The sequence below is a fragment of the Salmo trutta genome, chromosome 7 (assembly GCF_901001165.1).
Source record: "Salmo trutta chromosome 7, fSalTru1.1, whole genome shotgun sequence".
Classification (NCBI taxonomy): Eukaryota; Metazoa; Chordata; class Actinopteri; order Salmoniformes; family Salmonidae; genus Salmo; species Salmo trutta.
The window spans coordinates 12,106,267-12,131,974 of NC_042963.1; the positions used below are offsets into that span (position 1 = coordinate 12,106,267).

The following is a 25,708-nucleotide window of genomic DNA, read 5'->3' on the forward strand; positions in this document are numbered from 1 at the left end:
GTAAACTATTTGCGCAAGGAATAAGAAGTAATCAGGTAGGCCTTTTTATATGACGTTTCCACTGGATCAGAGCATGACATTTTCCCCCTTTTCATGCTGAGTCGTTATCTAAAGAGAGCTGGAAATATCTTTCAAATAGGCTACTTTGAGGAACTATTGTCATTCTCAATGGATGTAAAAACAGACTTTGTTTACTTGCTGTTTGAGGTGAAGAAAAAATGACTTTGAAAATCTCCAGTGGTGGTGAGTTATGACAATCAGAAATAGTATCAGATCCCCAAATGAGTACATTTATAGGCCTACATTTGCGCGCAGGCCAGGTACACTAGGCCTACTTCTATGCGTGTCCTTACTAAACATTGACAGGAGCACTCCCAACTAAAAGACAATTAATAAATTGACAACTGTTTTCTCACAAGTGTAGCCTTGGTTGTGCGCTCTGCAAACAACGTGTCCACACCTACAATGACAACGGTAAGACTGTAATAATATATTGAATGCATTAACAGAAATGACCGTAACCAAACAAACATTGTAGATTAGAAATGATGGTATTTAACAGTAAATGTACTACTGATGATACTGGTGTGCCATCCCTGCAATGGATTAGTCCACTCAGACAGGTGTGAATCAGACAGGTGTCTCATGTGTCATAACATTTTTTAAATATATTTGCCACTTATCGACTAAAACAATCTTGGTCGACCAACAGCCTATAGATCAAACAATCATCCAGTCAACTAAATGGGGTCAGCCCTACTACGAACACAACTGAAAAGTCCATCCATTCTCACAAGATGTTTTTGTGATGTTAGTTAGGGTGGGAAAGAAACACCTGCTATCCTAAACACTGACACACATTATACCACCACTTCTCTACCTTCTACTGCATTTGATCAGCCTCAATTCCTCCATCCTTCTGTCCTGTCACCTTCTAATGCATTTGATCAGCCTCAATTCCTCCATCCTTCTGTCCTGTCACCTTCTAATGCATTTGATCAGCCTCAATTCCTCCATCCTTCTGTCCTGTCACCTTCTACTGCATTTGATCAGCCTCAATTCCTCCATCCTCCTGTCCTGTCACCTTCCTGCCACCTCACACCACTGATATTCTTTCTCACTCCCACACCACTCTCTATCTCCTCACTCCCACGCCACTCTCTATCTCCTCACTCCCACGCCACTCTCTATCTCCTCACTCCCACACCACTCTCTATCTCCTCACTCCCACGCCACTCTCTATCTCCTCACTCCCACACCACTCTCTATCTCCTCACTCCCACGCCACTCTCTATCTCCTCACTCCCACGCCACTCTCTATCTCCCCACTCCCACGCCACTCTCTATCTCCCCACTCCCACGCCACTCTCTATCTCCCCACTCCCACGCCACTCTCTATCTCCCCACTCCCACGCCACTCTCTATCTCCCCACTCCCACGCCACTCTCTATCTCCCCACTCCCACGCCACTCTCTATCTCCCCACTCCCACGCCACTCTCTATCTCCTCACTCCCATGCCACCTGCACCCCTTCCTCTTCCACATGTTCTTTACACTTTAGTCATTTAGCCAAAGCTCTTATCGAGAGCAACTTATAGTTGTGAGTGCAAACATTTTCTTACTGCTCCCCTTTGGGAATGGAACCCACAACCCTGGCATTGCACGTGCCATGCGCTGCCAACTGAGCTACACAGTACAGCAACACTCCGTTACCTCCTCTCCCTTTTCAGGATACACCCCCCCCCCACTCCTCCCTTCTCACCTCCCTGCCCCCCCTCCCCCATTCCTCCCTTCTCACTCACTCACCCACCCACCCAACTCCCTCCTTTGCATATCACAGACCTGACTGTGACCCTTCCTTGGCACTTCCTCTGTTTACCCTGTGAAGGGGCTCAGATGACTTCCTGTAACTCACTCCTTCCATTTCCCGCTCACTTAACCCGGGATATTGGCCGGGCCGTCTTCCTCAGATGAGATGTTAATGCCTGTAATTAGTGGGGTCACAGCGTGTATGATCTTTCTAGAGTCTCTCCGGTCTCTGACTCTCTCCACAGAGCATAAATAGAATCTGAAGGGACCATGACTATTCCATGTGCTGCTGCTCTGTAAATATAGAATTGTAGTCTTCACTTAAGTCGGGAAAGGGGAAATTCCCATTATGCTTCCTCTATGCTAATGAATGGGTATATTTCTGATAGCTGCTCTGTCCTTCCACATCTTCCAAGCCTTAATCTATTGAATTATCCTATGAATTACTTATTTTTTTTATACCTGGATGCCTCCACAGTTAATTTTCATATGAACTAAATGTGAGAGTTTGAATCCACTTAGCTTTTTTTTTTACTCCTACACAAAGCAGGCATATTTAATGCATTTACAGCACTACAGTTCCGTTGATCTTTCATAATTGCTAGGAAACTTGTCACGTGGTCTTCAATCGGTACTCAGCGTGGCTTTCCTCTGAGGGCAGTGTATTCAGGTCAGCGCTCTACACTTAAAGCCCAGGGCTTCAGGGTATACAGAGAGAACAGAAAGCAAAGTAGACTGCCTGCTCCTTTCCCAGCTAGCACATAACGTTCTGATAACCATATGTCCAATCAAAAACTAATATTTTGACCAATGGGTAAGATAATATGTTAATTGTGTAGATAATCCTCTGAGAAAGCCAATGGTCCAAACCACAGGAGTTTTCTGAGGGGAGGACGGCTCATAATAATGGCTGGAATGGAGTAAATGGAATGGGTTCGATATCATTCCATTGATTCTGTTTCAGCCATTACAATGAGCCCGTCCTCCACAATTAAGGTGCCACCAACCTCCTGTGGTCCACCAACCTCCTGTGGTCCAAACCTCATGTCTCTATTATAATCCTTTCAAACCCAGCTAACACATAACCGTCTGAGAACCATATGTTTTTTAGAGCTTGGTGAGAGTGTGGTTGTCCTATAGTTATTTTGCATACAACCTTACCACAATGTTCTAGGAATGGTGCAGGATACCCAGCTAGAACATAACATTCTGAGAACATGTTGCAATAAGACTTTTAATAATACTGCTAGCTAGGGGCCTCTCGAGTGGCGCAGCGATCTAAGGCACTGCAGTGCTTGAGGCGTCACTACAGATCTGGGTTCAATCCCGGGCTGTGTCAAAGCCGGCTGCGACCGGGAGACCCATGAGGCGACGCACAATTGGCCCAGTGTCGTCCGGATTAGGAGAGGGTTTGGCCTGCCGGGATGTCCTTGTCACATCGCGCATGCAGGCCAGCGTATGCACGTTGACACGGTCGCCAGTTGTACGGAGTTTCCTCCGACACATTGGTGAGGCTGACTTCCAAGTTAAGCAAGAAGTGTGGCTTGGCAGGGTTGTGTTTCGGAGGACGCATGGCTCTCGACCTCTCCCGAGTCCATATGGGAGTTGCAGTGATGGGACAAGACTGTAACTACCAATTGGGGAGAAAAAGGGGTAAAAAAAAAGAGGTCAACAGTGTTGAACTCCAAGCACAGATAGGACACATGAAATTAATTTGATTAGGCATTAATCATGCAAACACATTTTCTTTTTTTGTTGTGGCACGGGGTCAGTGTGATTCAAACTTATGATCTTCTGCTCTCCAGCCATGGGATTAGTCCAGTGCGCCACCAGGATGGAGCTAGCATGCCTTGTTTTTTTAACTCATACAAAGCTGTTCATTTTAGTCTATTCAAACAGACCCTATTTCAAAGGAACAAGCACTCATTAAGATCAGGTGTGGCCAATTAGTGGGTGTGGTCACCACACCTGAACACACTTAACAAGATAGAGGATAGAGATAGTTTTGTTGATGCTGAGAACGGAACGCATATTTTTATAAATAACATTCGTAGAATTTTTTGGGGACTGTTACTAATGATTTCTTGTGGTTGTTATGGAACGTTTTCTTAATGTACTGAGAACATGACTTTACATTGAACCATGCAGAAAAGTACAGAAATTCTCACAGAAGAACGTTATTTCTTAACATTCTCTGAATGTTCTAATAACATGGCTTTAAGTATGAGGAAACATTGTACTGAAATTCCCACAGAAGAACATTATTTCTTAACATTCTCTGAATGTTCTGATGACATGGCTTTAAGTAGAACCATGAGGAAACATTGTACTGAAATTCCCACAGAAGAACGTTGTTTCTTAAAGTTCTCTGAACAATTTGAGAACATTAATTAAATAAAACCACACGGAAACCTGTAGGAAACGTTATGGGAAGGTTGTATACAAAATAACCATAGGACAACCACGCTCTCACCAAGCTCTAGGAAACATATGGTTCTCAGAACGTTGTGTGTTAGCTGGGTATGGTTCTCTTTTTTTATGTAGTTCTTGGCGATGTTCTGGGAATGTTATAAAAATTTGAATTCTACACAATAACATAAATTAGCTCTTAAATTCCGTTCTTAGAACATGAAGAAAACTTTCCATAAAAACCACAAGAAAACTTTAGTAACCTTCAGAGAACATTCTCAGAATGTTATTTACAAACATAAACATTCCGTTCTCAGCGTCAACAAAACTCTATCTTGTAAAGTGTGTTCATGTGTGATGGCCACGGACACTAATTGGCCACACCTAATCTTAATGAGTGCTTGTTTCCTTTGAAATGGGGTCTGTTTGATTAGACAAAAATGAACAGCTTTGTTAACCCAAACTAAGCTAGCAGTGTTATTGAAACATTCAGTGAACGTTTTAAGGAAGATATCCAAAAACCTCCAAATAGCCTTAAAATGTTGTTTTTAGTGTTAAGTAATTGTTCAATAATAACCATAACAAAACTTTCACAACATTTAGAGAATGTTCTCAGAATGTTGTATAACTACCTTCAAATAACCTATCATTTTCATTCTCAGACCATTAATAAAACCTCCCAGGAAAACTTTCAAGGAACCAGAGTAAAATGTTCTGAGAAACCCCCTGCAACCTAAAAACAAACGTTCCCAGAACAGGTGAAATGTTCACTCCTGTTATCAGAATGTTTAAAAAAACATTCCGTTTTACTGGTCAGGAAACACATGGCTTCGTTCCCACAACCAATGTGAAACCAAAAACGTACGCTCCCACAACTTCCAAGGAACCAAATGTGCTAGCTGGGCTCTCTCCTTTTTAGAGCTGGAGCCAGGTAGGACTAATGCACTTCACAGGCCACAGAGCAGAGCAGCACAGAGCACAGAGTGCAGAGGGAACAGATGGTGTATGTGTGGGATTGAGTGAGTGTGCGATAGAGAAAAGCAGGGAGAGATAGAAATTGAAAATGAAGAGCAATGGCGAGGGACAAAGGGGCGTTCAGCACAACAAATTTGCAATGCTGTTATGTAATCCTAAAAATCCGTGACGAGCAGAGCACAGAGAAGAGCCACTGATGCCCACTGTGACTTTGTGCGAAGAGATATCATCCATGATGTATCATTAACACAGGCACATAATGTGTAGCCATGCACACCTACTTCACTACAAGTACAGGAATATCTTATTCATGAAGAATAAATAGGACAGAAGTATTATAATATTAATGAGAGTCTTTGTACAGCAAATGCCAAGCTCTTTATCTGAGCACTGGCATTTCCTTTTTCCAAATTAAGTTTCTTGTCTTCTTGCATACTAGATGGCGTTACTCAAGCTGGTATTAGCTAGCTACGTATCAATTTGTAACTAAATGGAAAAACAGACATTGTTTTGCTTGCTGACACATTCTGCTGCATCATTTATCATTATGATGGCCTAGAAAAAATCTGAATATCACAACCACTCGTTTTACGGTGAGTTACACCACCTTCTACTGGCGATACGGCTTCTTCACAGAGGACTATACGCGACTTAACCAGAACCCACTCGTACATGAATCCATTTGTGACACAATACTTTGTTCCCGTTCCAAATATTCACTGCTTCTGTTGTGCTAGCAGCCAACGTTATTGCTATCTTCGGGGAATGAGAGGAGGTGGCGAGAGCAGAGGGGTTGTGCTTCTATTCTCCGACAGCACAGCCAGCCACACTGCACAAGGTGATGGATGGTTAGTGACAGACTATGCGGGTTAAGACTACCTCCCAGGCACATGGACAACCTATGCTATTTCACCCAGCCACTCAAGGCTATGTGCTCTCCCATTGAGTGGCATGTCTTCTGGTCATTCAGTGAGATCTCTGTGCCTTTTGTTATTAAAACAAGGACATGGTTAAAACAAGGACATGGGGAATTGGTTTTATCTGCCCATGTGAGGTTGTATGCTCAGTGTTGTATAAGATTTGGTATATTACATCTTCTGTTTTGTTAACCAGTAGGCAATAAAAAGCAGGAGCTTGTGCAGGAGAGGTGCTTATTAACGGATAATAAACTGTAAGCTATAAAAACAAAGAGTCACACACTCCATATGTATAACCTCCCAGTAATTTATTGGTTTAATAAACACCAATATTTTGGCATCGCTGTGCCTTCTTCAGGGTGACCAGTAGTTGTACAGTATATCCAGCATACCTGTTCCCTGTCTTCCCTGATCCAGCACAGCACTCAGTGTTTAATGCTTCCAGCCTTCATCGTAAAACAAGGCACCTTTTCATCAACATAATGCAAATAGAAGCCTCTTCTCATTCTTTGTTGTGCCGCACCAGTTTCAGATTAACATAATGTCTGCCACTTTGTTTCCTGTGCGTTTTCCAAGGCTCGCGTTCTCAGTGAATGATTAGCATTGTAAATTGAGCAGAGTAATGGTCCTAGTTTAGGATTAGTCCAGTCCTCCTACCAGGAGTAAGCCTATCCCACCGACCATGGAAGTTCCTTTTACTGTGTCAAAGCCAGATCATTCATCTTTCATTCAGTACTCTGGGAACAGGGCTTCTTTGATATGAGTCATCGTGGTGGATTTTCCAGCTCACGCTGCCAATCAGAACAGTATAAACCGCTTGAGAGAAGACTGAAATGGGAGACCCAGTTTATTTATTTTTGTTAGACTTTGACAATTTAGGATTTTTTTTTTCAAATCCAAGTTAACGCCAATGACCTGGTGTGAGTGGTGCCTATGATCCTGATCCTTGGCTGTAGCTGTAGTCTCAGGGATGCCACCTGGTTCCTGTCACATGTTGTTACAGTGGTGCATTATGGGTAAGATTGTCCTGTGTGTGGTGCTACTGGTGGCCAAGTGTCAGACTTTGCTTAAGTGTGTGTGTGTGTGTGCCTCTGTGAAATATAATGTATATAACCCTATGCCTCCTCATTGTATCCTCTGTTTAATATACAGAAACAGTTCAGTTCAGACCCCCCTCTATTAGTTGCCCTCAGATGCTGGCCTTTCACACTAAATACCAGAGGATTGTACCAGTGTCAGGACTGAACAATGCCCTTATGATTTTAATGTGGTTTACAGCAGTGCATTTAAGACATGGACCAGCAGACTGCAGCTGTGTTGAGACTGATGGGTTGTAAATGTAATATTGATGTGTGTAGCAGAGCATTGAGGCAGAGGGGAATGTGCCACTATCTGAGACAGTAGAGCTTTCTACATAGGCATGTTGTTTTAGAGTGAATCGTTTTTTTTGCTGTTTGATGCATTTTGCTCGGACATTCTCGACCACGTTAGCTTTCTCAGAATATTTAGTGTGCCCAAGATCAATTGTAAACAGTGAAGATGTTCATCCACACTACAACATGAATAAGTAACCCCCTTTTCACCAAATGCTGATCTTTACATAACATTGGTATTGTATTCTGACAATGAAAAGCAAAAAAAAAAATGGTGTTCTTTTCATAAAGTAAACTCATTCGAAACATCCATTTGCTTTGAATGAAAGATTAAAACGGTCCAGGTGTTTGTGTGTGTGAGTGAGAGAGAGAGCGAGCGAGCGAGGGAGAGAGAGAGGAGGCAAACAAATGAAATGGGCAAAGGAAATTGCTTGGTTACTTAGGATGATTGAAGTCTCTTATCCTTGCCATAAATGACTGGGGAAATGATTTAACAAGCCTCTCTGACAGTAGCTTAGCTCGGCCAGCCAGCCGTCTCTGAAGCAGCCTCAGCCAGGCGCTGGAAGTGCTGCCTTCCATCTCTCAGTGGAGGGAGGGATAGAGAGAGGGAAGGAGGGAGAGAGAGATGGAAGGGGGGAGAACGGGAAGGTGAGAGAGAGAGAGAGAGAGAGAGAGGAGGGCGAATTGCCACATCTATCCGCCTGCGTCTGATTTATTGGGGAGACTTGTAGTTACCGTGGGCTGTAGCTCTGGGGACCCTGGCGCTGTTGTCATGGTAATTCCCGTGGCGAGTGTAACACAGCTGGCGGTGTGATGGATGACGGGGCTGCAGTGTGAACTCAGATATCCAGGCGGAGTGAAGCAGGGCTCTCTCTCTCTCCTATCCAGCCCATGTGGGATTGTGTTAACTTCCCTTTATCTGTTTTATGGTCCCTAAGGAGGGCAGTAATGGTTGTTCTGGATGTGTTTGAGTGGACTAACAACCACTTAATGGTGCAATACCACAAAACAGGACACACAGTTATAGACCTAACAGTAAGTAAATGAATTGGGTTGTTTATATAATATGTGGGATGGAAAAGGAGAAGCTGTGGTAGGTTGGCTATCTGAAGGCTGTATGTCGGCTATAGATTGATTAAATTAAGTCCTGATATCTTTATTAATCTAAGATTGTTTTTTTCAAAGCTCAATATTTGATCTCATGCCTGGATTGATTCCATGTCCAGCTCGGTGCCCTGTCACTGGCAGCTAAATATTTGATCAGTTGGTGTTTTTATTCCTCTGGAACACTGTGACAATAACAGTCTGTGACTGCAGTAGCCTACAGTGCTTTCAGAAAGTATTCACACCCCTTGACTTTTTCCATATTTTGTTGTGTTATAGCCTAAATTTAAAATTGATTAAATATAGATTTCTGTCACTGGCCTACCCACAATACCCCATAATGTCAAATGAATTGGGCTCCCGAGTGGCGCAGCGGTCTAAGGCACTGCATCTCAGTGCTAGAGGCGTCACTACAGACCCTGGTTCGATTCCAGGCGGTATCATAACCGGCCGGGATTGTGAGTCCTGGGTTAGGGCGGCGTACAATTGGGGGATGGTTTGGCCGGGGTAGGCCGTCATTGTAAACAAGAATTTGTTCTTAACTGACTTGCCTAGTTAAAGGTTAAAACCTGTTGAGGCCACGGGTTAGCAATGAACCCTGAGACGGGATTGCTAGCAAGGCTGGAAATTCAAAACATCAAAAATCTAATAATTTCAATTTCTCAAACAATCAACTATTTTACACCATTTAAAAGATAAACATCTCCTTAATCTAACCACATTGTCCGATTTTCAAAGAGGCTTTACGGCAAAAGCATAAAGTTAGATTATGTTAGGACAGTACATAGCCACAAAAGTACAAACATCCATTTTCAATTCAAGGTCAGGCGTCACCAAAAGCAGAAACCAGCTAAAATTATGCACCAACCTTTGACAATCTCCATCAGATGACACTCCTAGGACATTATGTTATACAATACATGCATTTTTTGTTCCATCAAGTTCATATTTATATCCAAAAACCGCATTTTACAGTAGCTGTGAAATTCTGATTTTTTTCTTCTCTGAAATGCTTCCGGTGAACAACGTTACAATTTTCAAAATTACTATTCGAAAACATTGGTAAATTATAATATTGTCATTCAAATAATTATAGTTTAACATTTCGTAAATGATACTGTCTTGCCAGATTTCAAAATAACTTTACTGGGAAATCACAAGTTGCAATAAACCAGGTGCTGTGCTAAGAACAATAAGCTAGCCTAATTAGCTTAGCATCATCTTGTAACCATGTAATATCAATAATACTATTGTCAATAATCCATTACCTTTGATTATCTTCATCCATTGGCAGTTCCAGGAATTCCAGGTCCACAACAAATGTGGTTTCTTTTGACAAAGTTCATAATTGATGTCCAAAGAACTCCAAGTTGTTCCATGTTGTTAGCGCTTCAGTGGCTACTAAAAAGTAGCGCGGGGGTGTGTGTGAAGTCACGGCAAAAAGTTAAAAAAGTTACAAAAATAATCTATTTATGTTTGTTCAAACATGTCAAACGTTGTTTAGCATCAATCTTTAGAGCCATTTTTAACGTGAAACATCAGTAATGTTTCAACCCGACCTCACCTGTGTCTAGAAAAACGTTTTTGAAAAATGTCCCGTGTCTCATGATTGCGCAGGTGCAGGCCATAATGGAAGTGACGACATCCCACGGACGTCAACTTCAATGCATTCTTATTTGCTCCCTGTTAATCATGGAAGCTTCAAACAACTTTATAAAGATCGCTGACATCTAGTGGAATCCGTAGGAGTTGCGAACTGAATCCTTTCTCACTATGGTATCTAATAAACAATGACACTAAATAGTACAGCCACAAAATTCTCATTTTTTTTAATCTATTTTTCTCAGGTTTTTGCCTGCAATATGAGTTTTGTTATACTTACAGACACCATTCAAACTGTTTTAGAAAATTCAGAGTGTTTTCTATCCGAATGTGTTAATAATATGCATATCCTAGCTTCTGAGTTGGTGTAGGAGGCAGTTAAAAATGGGCACGTATTTTTTTCAAAATTCTCAATACTGCCACCGTGGCCCGTAGAGGTTAAATAAAAGTATTCAACCCCTTTGTTATGGCAGCCACAATAAGTTCAGGAGTAACAAGTCACATATGTTGCATGGACTCACTCTGTGTGCAATAATAGTGTTTACTGTGATTTTTGAATGACCACCTCATCTTGTACCCTACACATACAGTGGAAAGAAAAATGTGAACCCTTGGATTTAATAACTGGCAGCAATAACCTCAACCAAACGTTTTCTGTAGTTGCGGATCAGACCTGCACAACGGTCAGGAGGAATTTTGGACCATTCCTTTTTACAAAACTCAGTTCAGTTCAGCAATATTCTTGGGATGTCTGGTGTGAACTGTTCTCTTGAGGTCATGCCATAGCATCTCAATCGGGTTGAGGTCAGGACTCTGATTGGGCCACTCCAGAAGGCATATTTTCTTCTGTTGTTGATTTACTTCTGTGTTTTGGGTGGTTGTCCTGTTGCATCACCCAACTTCTGTTGAGCTTCAATTGGCGGACAGAGCCTTCCATTCTCCTGCGAAATGTCTTGATAAACTTGGGAATTCATTTTTCCGTCGCTGATCGCAAGCTGTCCAGGTCCTGAGGTAGTAAAGCAGCCCCAAACCATGATGCTCCCTCCACCATACTGGTTTTGATGTTGGTGTGCTGTGCTTTTTTTCTCTCCACACATAGTGTTGTGTGTTCCTTCCAAACAACTCAACTGTAATTTCATCTGTCCACAGAATATTTTGCCAGTAGCGCTGTGGAAAATCCAGGTGCACTTTTGCAAACTTCAGACGTGCAGCAATGTTTTTTTTAGACAGCAGTGGCTTCTTCCGTGGTGTCCTCCACTGAACACCATTCTTGTTTATTGTTTTACATATCGTAGACTCTTCAACAGAGATGTTAGCATGTTCCAGAGATGCCCAGTCTTTAGCTGACACTCTAGGATTCTTCTTAACCTCATTGAGCATTCTGCACTGTGCTCTTGTAGTCATCTTTGCAGGACGGCCACTCCTAGTGTCACGGCTGTCAAAAGCAGAGGACCAAGGTGCAGCGTGTGTGTAGTTCCACATTTTTATTTAATCTGTGAAACTATGCAATACATCAAATAACTGAATAGACAAAACAACAAACCGTGACGCAGAGGAGAAACAAACACTACTCAAAAATAATCACCCACAAAACCCAGGAAGAAAAACCCCTACTTAAGTATGATCTCCAATTAGAGACAACGAGGACCAGCTGCCTCTAATTGGAGATCATCCAAAACAAACCAACATAGAAATACAAAAACTAGAACCTAAGAACATAGAAATAGAACACATAGAATAAACCCCCCTGTCACGCCCTGACCTACTCTACCATAGAAAATAACAGCTTACCCTGGTCAGGACGTGACACCTAGGGAGAGTAGCAACAGTACTGAACTTTCTCCATTTATAGAGATGCTTTTGTAACCCTTTCCAGCTTTATGCAAGTCAACAATTCTTAATCTTGGGCCTTCTGAGATCTCTTTTGTTTGAGGCATGGTTCACATCAGGCAGTGCTTCTTGTGAATAGCAAACTCATAATTTTGTGAGTGTTTTTATAGGGCAGGGCAGCTCTAAACAACATCTACAATCTCATCTCATTGATTGAACTACAGGTTAGCTGACTCCTGACTTCAATTAGCTTTTGGAGAAGTCATTAGCCTAGGGGTTCACATACTTTTTCCAGCCTACACTGTGAATGTTTAAATTCAATATAGACAAGAAAAATACAATCATTTGTGTGTTATTAGTTTTAGCACACTATCTTTGTCTATTGTTGTGACTTAGATGAAGATCAGATCAAATTTGATGACCAATTTATTGCAGAAATCCAGGTAATTCTAAAGGGTTCACATACTTTTTCTTTCCACTGTACTACTATCTGTAAGGTCCCTCAGTCGAGCAGTGAATTTCAGTTACAGATTCAACCACAAAGATCAGGGAGGTTTTCCAATGCCTCGCAAAGAAGGGCACATATTGGTAGATGAATATAGCTTTAAGCATGGTGAATACACCCAATCACTTCAAAGATACAGGCGTCCTTCCTAACTCAGTTGCCGGAGAGGATAGAACCTGCTTAGGGATTTCACCATGAGGCCAATGACAAACAGTTACCGAGTTGATGGGCTGTGATAGGAGAACACTGAGGATGGATCAACAACATTGTAGTTACTCCACAATACTCACCTAATTGACAGAGTGAAATAAGGAAGCCTGTACAGAATACAAATATTCCAAAACATGCATCCTATTTGCAACAAAGCACTGAAGTAATATTGGAAGAAATGTGGCAAAGTAATGCATGTTTTGTCCTCAATGCAAAGTGTTATGTTTGGGGCAAATCCAATATAACATATACAATGCATTCGGAAAGTATTCAGACCCCTTGACCTTTTCCACATTTTGTTACGTTACAGCCTTATTCAAAAATGGATTACGTTGTATTTTTTCCCATCATCAATCTAAACACAATACCTCATATTGACAAAGCAAAAACAGGTTTTTATTTAAAAAATGAAATCACATTTACATAAGTTTTTTATTTATTTATTTTATCGTTATTTAACCAGGTAAGTTGACTGAGAACACATTCTCATTTACAGCAACGACCTGGGGAATAGTTTCAAGGGAGAAGAGGGGGATGAATGAGCCAATTGTAAGCTGGGGATGATTAGACAGCTGTGATGGTATGAGAGCCAGATTGGGAATTTAGCCAGGACACCAGGGTTAACACCCCTACTCTTACGATAAGTGCAATGGGATCTTTAATGACCTCAGAGAGTCAGGACACCCGTTTAACGTCCCATCCGAAAGACAGCACCCTACACAGGGCAGTGTCAATCACTGCCCTGGGGCATTGGGATATTTTTTAGACCAGAGGAAAGAGTGCCTCCTACTGGCCCTACAATACCACTTCCAGCAGCATCTGGTCTCCCATCCAGGGACTGACCAGGACCAACCCTGCTTAGCATCAGAAGCAAGCCAGCAGTTGGATGCAGGGTGGTATGCTGCTGGCTTATTATTCAGTATTCAGAACCTTTACTCAGAACTTTGTTGAAGCACCTTTGGCAGCGATTACAGCCATCAGTCTTTTTGTGTATGACGCTACAAGCTTGGCACACCTGTATTTGGGAAGTTTCTCCCATTCTCTGCAGATCCTCTCAAGCTCTGTCAGGTTGGGTGGAGAGCGTCGCTGCACAGCTATTTTCAGAACACTTCAGAGATGTTAGATCGGGTTCAAGTCTGGGCTCTGCTGGGCCACTCGGACATTCAGAGACTTGTTCCAAAGCCGCTCATGCGTTGTCTAGGCTGTGCTTAGGGTTGTCGTCCCGTTGAAAACTGAACCTTCACCCCAGTCTGAGGTCCTGAGCGCTCTGGAGCAGGTTTTCATCAAGGATCTCTCTGTACTTTGACTGTTCATCTTTCCCTCAACCCTGACTAGTTTCCCAGTTCCTGCCGCTGAAAAACATCCACACAGCGTGATGCTGCCACCAACATGACTCACCAAAGGGATGGTGGCAGGTTTCCTCCAGACGTGACGCTTGGCTTTCAGGCCAAAGAGTTCAATCTTGGATTCATCAGATCAGAGAGTCATTTAGGTGCCTTTTGGCAAACTCCAAGTGGGCTATCGTGCCTTTTACTAAGGATTGGCTTCCGTCTGGTCATTCTACCAATAAGACCTGATTGGTGAAGTCCTGCAAAGATGGTTGTCCTTCTGGAAGGTTCTCCCATCTCCACAGAGGAACTCTGGAGCTCTGTCAGAGTGACCATCGGGTTCTTGGTCACCTCCCTGACCAAGGCCCTTCTCCCCCGATTTCTCAGTTTGGCCAGGCGACCAGCTCTAGGAAGAGTCTTGGTGGTTCCAAACTTCTTCCATTTAAGAATGATGGAGGCCACTGTGTTCTTGGGGACCTTCAATGCTGCAGAAATGTTTTGGTACCCTTCCCCAGATCTGTGCCTCGACACAATCCTGTCTCAGAGCGCTACGAAAAATTCCTTCGACCTCATGGCTTGATCTTTGCTCTGACGTGCACTGTCAACTGTGGGGCCTTAAATAGACAGGTGTGTGTGCCTTTCCAAATCATGTCAAATCAATTGAATTTACCACAGGTGGACTCCAATCAAGTTGTAGAAACATCTCAACGATGATCAATGGAAACAGGATGCACATGAGCTCAATTTTGAGTCTCATAGCAAAGGGTCTGAATACTTATGTAAATAAGGTATTTCAGTTACGTTTTTAGAAAATGTGCAAAAATATCTAAACTTGTTTTCACTTTGTCATTGTGGGGTATTGTGTGTGTGTGTATATTAAGTAAAAAATCATATTTAATCATTTTTAGAACCAGGCTGTAATGTAAGAAAATGTGGAAAAATTGAAAGGGTCTGAACACTTTCTGAATGTACTGTAACCACTCTTCATATTTCCAAACATAATGGTGGCTGCATCATGTTATGGGAATGCTTGTAATTGTTAAGGACTGGGGAGTTTTTCAGGATAAAAAAAGATAAGGAATGGAGCTAAGTACAGGCAAAATCCTAGAGAAAAACCTGGTTTAGTCTCCTTTCCACCAGACTGCGAGATGAATTCACCTTTCAGCAGGACAATAACCTAAACACAAGGCCAAATCTACATCGGAGTTGCTTACCAAGAAGACAGTGAATGTTCCTGAGTGGCCAAGTTACAGTTTTAACGTAAATCTGCTTGAAAATCTATGGCAAGACCTGAAAATGGTTGTCTAGCAATGATCAACAACCAATTTGACAAAGCTTGAAGAATTTTGAAAAGAATAATGGGCAAATGTTGCACAATCCAGGTGGGGAAAGCTCTTAGAGACTTACCCAGAAAGACTCACACCTGTGATCGCTGCCAAAGGCGATTCTAACATGGATTGACTCAGGGGGTTGAATGCTTATCTAATCAAGATATATTCGTTTTATTTTTGAATTGTTGTTCCACTTTAATATTACAGAGTATTTTGTGTAGATCGTATACAAAAGATGGCAATTAAATCCATTTTAATCCCACTTTGTAAAACAAAGTGGAAAAAGTCAAGGGATGTGAATGCTTTCTGAAGGCACTGTGTTCTGTGTCAGTGCATCTCTGATGTCAGAGGATATTGAGTTTCCCCAACTGCAACATTTCCTCTCATTACCGTTTCTGTTTTATCTTGAACATGTTCAATTCTGGCCCCGTTTTCAACCCTTTTTTCTTGCTCTTTAGATGAACACAGACACTTGGTTGGCATATCTGTTGTGAGAGGCAATCTCTCAGAGACATCTCAATATGTGTATTTTGAGATCATCAAATAAAACAACCTAAGAAAGATTTTTTTTATAGATTTAATTCATGAATTTAATTGAATACGTATAGCTAACTATGGTAGGAGACTCTATCCTTCGTCAGCCCTCCACCGCTACCCTCCTGCTACGCCTACAGCACAGTCCCCTATTTTGGCCCCTCCTGAGGGCCTTCAGTCTCTTCTGGAACCTGTCACTAGCCAGGATGTACAGCACTGGGTCCAGGCAGCTGCTCACACTACACATGGCCTCAAAGAACTCATAGGAGGCATAGAGGACGTGCACGTTGGCCGGAGTCACCTGGTCGTTGATCCTCATAAACACCAGGGTCATCATCATGACGTGGTAGGGCACGTAGGACACCACAAACACCAGCAGAGCAGCGGTGATGAGCATCAGGGGCTTCCCCACCCACTGACCCCCACCACCTCTCCTCTTCCCCCGAGGGAGGCCCCGTAAAACCCGCACCGTCATCCCATAGAAGGCCAGCATGACACTGAACGGCAAGGCGAAGCCCAACAGAGTCTTGATGATGGAGATGGTTTTGACAAAGACGAATGGACCCTGGATGTTGTCCATGCACACGGTCACGTTCCCCGGTCTCTGGAAGGCGAAGGTCACAAAGAGGTCGGGGATGCAGCCCAGGAAGAGGAAGATCCAGACGCAGGCGCAGCAGAGCTTGGCTTTACAAGCGTCCCACCACCTGAGGGAGCTGATGGGGTGCACGGTGCCGGCGTAGCGGTCGAAGCTGATCAGAGTGAGGAAGAAGATACTCCCGTAGATGTTGATGTTGAAGAAGATCTTCTTGAGCTGGCAGAAGATCTGGATGTCCCTGAGGAAGGGCCTCTGGAGGCTGAAGTAGATGGTGAAGGGCAGGGTGAGGGTCCAGGCTGAGTCACACAGGGCCAGGTTGAGTAGGAACACGTTGCTGGTGGACAGACTGCTGGTCCTCCTGAAGCAGGTATAGTTTAGCAACGCTGCCACGTTACCCAGGATCCCCAGGGGCAGGGCAAAGGTGAAGAGGACCAGGATGACGTAGCAGTACCACTGGCCATTCTCAAACCGACTGCAGAACACCTCCGATTGTTTCAGGGGCAGGAATGGCACTGTGTGGGCTGGGGAAAGACAATAGATGGCCATTTAAAAACATGATTTCAAACAGCTTGTATTTACCCCAAAACATTACCTCTGTGTTGTGGGATGGGGCATTTTACAAGATCACTTAATACAGTATAAAAACAAAAACAAACTATGTTTAGTAGTATTAAGGTTGGTCTTTCATGCCATATATAATTACTTTGCATTTCAATTGATCCACATCAAAGTTATTCTAGCCGAGGTTCAGCAAGGATATACCATTATCATAAATAGATGAATGTAGAGTTGCCTGCCTGCCTGTCTCTAAACCTTCTTAGCCCCATCCACCCCCTCAGCCCTGTGCCCAGTCACCAGGAAGTGACAGCCTGGCTGTTGTGCTGGGAATAATTAACCCTGTATTCCACTCCAATATGGAAACACATTGTTTGCCTTCAATCAGAGACTGGCTATTGAAGGGTAGTGTCACCAATTCGGTGCCTTTTGAGAAGTTTAACTTTGTCCAAAAAAAACGTTTGATTTCACCTAATTTTAACATTATTTTATAAAGATCACATGTTCAACTTCATAAACACGTTTTTCCCAGCTCGAGAGGTTAAATAAAAAAATGACTAGTAATTGCCTATTAAGTGCCAAATAAAGTAACGTTTGACCATAACAGGGTTGATGATTTAATCTTGAATCAGCCATGAAACCCCTTTTGACAGGGGGAATGGAAGCTTGTTGTGTGGGAGTATCAATTGAATGTAAGCTTCACAAAAAAAAGTGCAATTGTGAAAACATTTGTAGCCTGACTATCTATTGGTAACAGAGTTGACATGTTATGCTCGACCCACTCAGATTTCTACTCCAAAACACCAGAAAATGGCCGAAAAGAGTAGAACCAGCTCACCTGTTTTTACACTATGATTTGACTATTAGATGTTCAATGTTTCTTTTGATAGACAAAAGGAATAGTTTCACCATATTAAAAAGAGAGTTCAGTTGTAACAGGGATGACCTTAAAATGAGGGACAGACGTAAATGAATCATTAATCACATTAAAGAAATAATAATCTTCACGAATGACTTTGTCAAAGCAACAAAATAACTTGGGCTTTCCAATGATAGTGAAAACTTAGAGAAATGTTGAGCTTAAGTGGGTTAAATTCCTCCTTGAAGTCACAGAGGATGCACAGAGGGAATCTTTGCACTTTAGCAAGTTTTTATTCATAAAAAATGTGGATTTATTGAGTTCCCCATGTGGTGTATATTAAAGGGCACTTCATTTGATATATTAATGTAACGCTTTTAAAATTAAATATTGGTGCACAATTTCTACGTAAAATACCAGAAGTCACTCTTTTTGTGGAATGACCCTTATGTTGACCACGCAAGCAGGTGACAATTACTTTGATCACATTTCAACAGACTGCCAGAAGAGTTTTCTATTTTCAGAGTTGCAAAGACAAGTTCTGATCTTCACGTGGCTTACCCTAAAGGTTTTCACTATTGTGAGGCTTCTAAGTCATTTTTGTGGGGTCTTTCACACAAACCAAAAACTTTCCAAACATACTGAAAAACATTTGATAGAAAATGAAGATTATACCCATTCAAAAGACCACATTATACCATAAATACTGTTTTGGTGGCCACAAACTACAGTCATATTGGAAAACAATACAACGTGAATGTATCTGAATCATAAAGTGAGTGTGAAATAATGAGCGTTCTTACCCTGTTCAAAAAGCAGAGAGTTATTGATGATTGGTATCATGATGACAGGAGAGACAGTGCTTGGGTCTCAGGTCTCAGTCAGTCAGTCAGTCAGAACACCTCCACCAGCTGTGTGCTTTTCATCAGTCTGGGGCTGTGACTCCCACTGTGTGTGTGTTTGATTGATTGCCTGCTCCAGTTTGTCAAGGTGTGTTTGTATTTTAGCTGTCTGGCACCAACGTGCCTGCTTGTTAACCGACAGGATTGGAGTGTTTTTTTTTTCTTTCTCTCGCATCTTTTCAAATCCTGTTTTGGTGCCATGACCTTTGTTTAATGTGAAATTAGAATTCATTATTTCACTGGTTTGCTAGATTTAAACAGTGGAAACCAACGTGGTCATGCGCATATCACATTTAACGATTTCCACATCACATTTAGATGGTGGTCAGTATGAATCCTGTATAATTGTATAATTGATTTTTTCTCCAATTCAGCATCAGTTCTGTCAGTTCTGTGGTACTATCACCATATCACCACTAGATGGAGACAACCACACATATTTGAATTTTGATAGGAGACCAACATCTGGAGAAATGGAATTGTGTGTGTGTGTGTGTGTGCCTGTGTGCGTGCCTAGCTGAACGGTGTAGAAGTGGCTCATGAATCACTCGTTATCGGGCCTCTCTAAGGAGGGGAGGTGTGGTGACTCAAGGCAGTCCGCTGAATAATCTTGAATCACCCCTAGTTAAATCCTACACTGATTGGCTCCGAGAAGAGAGCTCGCCACCGTGCTAGCTGGCTGCGCTGGCGACTTTAAGAGTCAGATCTGCCGGTACACACGCTGCAGAGCTGGGGCTCATTGGCACTACAGGCAATTAAGTTCATCCGTGCAAACCAATTCAATTATGGAGCTGTGATGAACCTCGAAATACCACAAACCACACTAGCTAGGCACCTGCACATCGATGCATCTACCACTTCACAACTGTTTTGAATGGGGTTAAACACAATTTGGTTATAGGGAATGTAGCCAATTTAATCTCTTTGTTCTGTATGTAAATGGTATTCCACCTCTTCTTTGTACTATCTTATACAGTACATGGTGCTTTATGTAGTGGAGACCTCAATTTGTCTGCTGTATCAAAGGCTGTATAAGAATGCATTGCAGTATGAAAACCCAGGGCAACGCCTGAAGAGACAGAAGTGCCATTCATTATGGTCGTAAAACAGCATTCGGGGACTCCACCTCTCTGAGGCAGTCGCAGCGGCTTTGGTTTTATGGGGAGAATGAGGTGAGCGAGCTGAGATTGAACAGCATGTAAGGCGTTCAGAGAGAGGGAGCAGGGCCTTGTGGTAATGGGGAAATAAATGGAGCAGTGGTGTCCTGTCTCAAACTTCTGAGTATTGACACAACAAAACACTACCCCCAGGGGCTGTAACTCTAAAAGAGCCTGACTGACTGGGGGAGACCAAAACAAAGATTTGTGCCTGAGAGCATGGTGCTGCTATGCTGGTATCGGCACTGGCTGAGGTTTCTTAAGGGGAACCAGAAGGAGGGAAAGCCTGCTGCTTGTGTTAGCAAAAGTATGGCCTCCCTGTGGGGAAAGAGGACCTGGGGTCAGGGCCAATGACACGGGACAGACTGGCATTGTACTGTATGAGCACCGAGCAGCAGGAGGGAGATAGAAAATGCTGTTATACACACTAGCTGCAGTTTGATTATACATATCCAATGGATTATCATTTTCTGTTTTGCAGTGACATTGGTTTAAGCCACTACTTGCAAAATGTATGATTAGTGTTGTGTTGTCATATGGATTATGTTGCTAGGTTGACATGTATTCCTATTATTGCCACAAATAACATTTCATCTGATGTAGATAGCTGTCAAAATGATACAAACTATGCACTTAGTTGATCATTTTGTGGGCAACGCAGTCCATCCTTGCATTAGCAAAAACCGATCGATTCATTCAAATCCAAAAGAACAGTGGTGTAATGGAATTTCATAAACTGTATAGAGGAACTCTGGCACCAGAGGCCTGCTGTGATTATGTATTCAGGGCAGAAGGTGGACTATCTGAATCAATCTCATGCTCTAGCAGAGAGATCTTTCCTAGTAATTTGATTCCCAACCAGAAGAATGGAAAAACACCACAGGTCATAAATGTCTGCATAATCAATCTAATCATGCTGAACTGTCCTCGTGGAACACAAGCCAGGCAGCATCAGAGGACTTGGAACAAAACAGGGTCTCAGTCAGATTGCTGAAAAGAGTTTGTGGAAAACATGATGTGGTCTGTGATTTACCAAAGAGCACCGACCAGTGATATTCTCTGACTTTATGTACTAAACAGGTACCATTTTAGAACACTCAGTTCATTTGGCAAGGTTTAGTTCATCACCAAAATAAATTGCAGTAAAAATCTGTTTTGAAAGGAGGACATAGCGCTTCAGAATGGTCTTTAATCAGCTATTGAATTTGAAACAGGGGAATTACTATCAGAATCCAAATGAATGAATCAAAGATTAAAAATGTCAATCCCTCAGCCATAGTAATAACAGGCAGTATCTGCTCTGTTCAGAATCACTAGAAGCAGTAGACAAGGAGATCCAATTGTATTAGCCATGGAACCTCTGGCCCAGGGAATGCATCAATCGAAGGAAATAACACCAATTTCTCTCAAATCTACTGACAATTTCATTTCATTATACACAGACAATATTTTACTCTATCTAGACAATGTATCTCAATTGCTCCCAAACACATTGAAGATCATATATACATCTAGCTTAATCTCAAATTCTAAAATTAATCTAACCATGTTAGCGCTACTGCCTCTCAAGACCCCGATTGAGGACGGACTCCATCTCTACTTATGGAACCCCAATCGTTTCCCATTTTAAATATTTGGGAGTAGATATAGTTCCTTCATTAGATAAAACCATTGCCAGAAACTTTAACAGAACTCTCAAGTAATTTCAATCGGAACTCAATAGATGGAAAAAAATATCTATTGTCAAAATGGATATTGCCACGGCTGAATTTCTGTAGGTCAATTCTTCCAATGGCTCCCTCTTCTGGCTATTGAGATAAATTTCATAGTGCGATTTTAAAATGTACAGTTGAAGTCGGAAGTTTACATACACTTAGGTTGGAGTCTACTCGTTTTTCAACCACTTCACTAATTTCTTGTTAACAAACTATAGTTTTAGCAAGTCGGTTAGGACATCTACTTTGTACATGACACAAGTAATTTTTCCAACAATTGTTTACAGACAGATTATTTAACTTATAATTTACTGTATCACAATTCCAGTGGGTCAGACGTTTACATACACTAAGTTGACTGTGCCTTTAAACAGCTTGGACAATTCCAGAAAATGATGTCATGGCTTTAGAAGCTTCTGATAGGCTAATTGACATCATTTGAGTCAATTGGAGGTGTACCTGTGAATGTATTTCAGGGCCTACCTTCAAACTCCGTGCCTCTTTGCTTGACATCATGGAAAAATCAAAAGAAATCAGCCAAGACCACAGAAAAAAAATTGTAGACCTACACAAGTCTGGTTCATCCTTGGGAGCAATTTCCAAATGCCTGAAGGTACCACATTCATCTGTACAAACAATAGTATGCAAGTATAAACACCATGGGACCACGCAGCCGTCATACCGCTCAGGAAGGAGATGTGTTCGAGAGATGAACGTACTTTGGTGCGAAGTGCAAATCAATCCCAGAACAACAGCAAAGGACCTTGTGAAGATGTTGGAGGAAACAGGTACAAAAGTATCTATATCCACAGTAAAACAAGTCCTATATCGACATAACCTGAAAGGCCGCTCAGCAAGGAAGAAGCCACTGCTCCAAAACCGCCATAAAAAAGCCAGACTACGGTTTGCAACTGCACATGGGGACAAAGATCATACTTTTTGGAGAAATGTCCTCTGGTCTGATGAAACAAAAATAGAACTATTTGGCCATAATGACCATCGTTATGTTTGGAGGAAAAAGGGGGAGGCTTGCAAGCCAAAGAGCACCATCCCAACCGTGAAGCACGGGCAGCATCATGTTGTGGGGGTGCTTTGCTGCAGGAGGGACTGGTGCACTTCACAAAATAGATGACATTATGAGGAAGGAAAATTATGTAGATATATTGAAGCAACATCTCAAGACATCAGTCAGGAAGTTAAAGCTTGGTCACAAATGGGTCTTCCAAATGGACAATGACCCCAAGCATACTTCCAAAGTTATGGCAAAATGGCTTAAGGACAGCAAAGTCAAGGTATTGGAGTGGCCATCACAAAGCCCTGACCTCAATCCAATAGAAAATCTGTGGGCAGAACTGAAAAAGCTTGTGCGAGCAAGGAGGCCTACAAATCTGACTTAGTTACACACCTTTGTCAGGAGGAATGGGCCGAAATTCACCCTACTTATTGTGGGAAGCTTGTGGAAGACTACCTGAAATGTTTGACCCAAGTTAAACAATTTAAAGGCAATGCTACCAAATACTAATTGAGTGTATGTAAACTTCTGACCCACTGGGAATGTGATGAAAGAAATAAAAGCTGAAATAAATAATTCTCTCTACTATTATTCTGACATTTCACATTCTTAAAATAAAGTGATGATCCTAACTGACCTAAGACAGGGAATTTTTACTGGGATTAAATGTCAGGAATTGTAAAAAACTGAGTTTAAATGTATTTGGCTAAGGTGTATGTAAACTTCCGACTTCAACTGTATATGGCAAGGTAAAAGATCCCAGATTAAATGAATAAGTATACAAAGAGGGAAAGACGGAAGAGGACTATCTGTACAAAACTTTAAATTGTATTTCCAGCCTTTAGCATTTCACCCCATCCTAAATTGGTTTAGACATGACTCTTCTGGCTGAGTATTGAGCAAAATATTGTGTGTCCTATTGGCCTGAAAGAGTGGTCTTCACTGATATATCCCGTAAACTACTCTTTGATCCTATTATTGCTCACAATCTCTATTTGGCGCAAAGTTGAATGACAATGTAACTGGGAATCAAAATGGCATGCCCATGCTCCAATATGTCACAATAATGCCTTGAGGCCTTTTGCATCCCTCCAATGGTCCAAATGCGGAATCCATACCCTTATCAATAACATGGACAGTAATGGTTTTAGAACATTCCAAGATTTGAAAGATACATACACATTACCAGGCAACAAATTTGTTATATGAAATATTTTAGGTCAGCTATGCTGGCCTATGGAGTCCCTTGGGAAACCCAACTACAGAAACATCCAATGATGGGATGTATAAATAAATAATCTGGGCTCCCGAAAGCACTGATCTCTATAATATATAAACAACTTTGGAAAGCTCACATTCTGAGCTAACCATTAAAAAAGTATGGCCCACAGATGTAATTGAAAAATATGACCTTGGTATCCTGTAATCCAGACTATCAATTGTTCACAGACTGTATTTAACACCAGAAAACAGTTTTAAGATGAAATTGACCCTGTGTCCCCTAAATCAGGTAGGCACAGGGAGTTCAGGTAGGCACAAGGAGTACCTTGCAGTTAAATGCTTCTGGGGAAAAGTCACAAAATTCATTTGGAATGAATTTAAATATTCAATGCTTTCCGTCTATTATGTTACTTAACGTTGATAGCCCCTTGAATCTCAGAGAAGATTACTGCTGGCAGGCAGCACTCTAGCGAAAAATATGTTGGCTCTAAGATGGCTGGCTATCTTTTATATGGATTTATTATATTTTTTGGGGAACCTGTAACTCTGAAAAAAATGAAAGAAAAATGACAAAACAAAATAAAAAATGGTCACATCATTACAATACTTAAATGGTGCGTTTCTAACAGATGGAATGGTTACTGATGTCTATGAACATAGCCCATTCTTTCATCATATGTCCTGGTTCAGCAGACAGACATGGGTTGCATCTAAAATGGTACTCTATTCCCAATTCCCTACCAGGGCGCCCTGGTAAAAAGTACCCTGGTCAAAAGTAGTGCATTATATAGGGAACAGTGTGCCATTTGGGACACAGCCACTGACTGACTGAGGGAATAGACTGCCCTGTGAATGGAGCCTGCCACTGAACAGGTGTCTTCTCCTCATGCCCTCATATAGGTCGTTATCTGCGTCTGAAAATGTTCCGTGAGGATCACGGCTCCTGGATGACCATGTTCTTCAGCACCATCCTCTTCCTCTTCATCTTCTCACACATCTACAACCTGATCCTCCTGATGGCAGGAAGCATGGGGTAAGCCACTCAATGTCTCATCCGTCTCTCTCATCTCTCACAGCTTTCATTTGTTAGAACCTCTCTCTCTCTCTCTCTTCGAGTTAACCATGTGATAGATCAAACGTCTCACCTGAGAGGAGGCTCAGTCTCAGTCCGATCAATCACGTCGAGACTTTGAGTTGGGGTTGGAGGAGATGGAGTGAAGGGAGGGCACCTGAAAGCTCACCTTCAGCACCACCATAACACTTCAATTATGATCAGGTTGGCCATCTTGGTTTATTGATTACATCAGTCAAGATGGCTTCCTCTTTACCTTCTACTCCACTGGTTTACCTACACTTAGTGGGTAACCAGCTGCAGAGCTATGTCAGTCACACACATCAAGCCAGTGACAGGAATCCATTTGAGCATTTTGATGTGGCAGTCAGTCTGAGATAGAAAATGTATCCTTTTATCCAGCCAGCTGCGAGGTCGAGGGCTTATGATTTACCATGCGTTTGTTTTGGTTGTATAACATTCACATGGCACAAGCTGTTGCTAACACAAGCTATTGCTAACACAAGCTATTGCTAACACAAGCTATTGCTAACACAAGCTGTGATTTGAAGTAGCCTGGGCCATAATAAGATCGGTCATGTAACGCATTTCAATAGCAACAAAAACACTCCACCATCCATAAGGTGAGACAAGCCGGTTAATATTGCCAGCGGTAAGGTGTTGTTGTTCTATACAGGGGAGGGGGATATGCTT

General features: G+C 42.1%; 1 protein-coding gene across 1 annotated transcript in view; it reads left to right on the forward strand.

The window, feature by feature from the left end:
• tmem117 (transmembrane protein 117) overlaps positions 1-25,708 on the forward strand; it is an 83,966-nt gene that overhangs the window by 2,920 nt on the left and 55,338 nt on the right. The window contains exon 3 of the mRNA XM_029758004.1: positions 24,844-24,976. Within this exon, the coding sequence (XP_029613864.1) occupies positions 24,844-24,976 (133 nt within the window). The remainder of the gene's footprint in view (positions 1-24,843; positions 24,977-25,708) is intronic.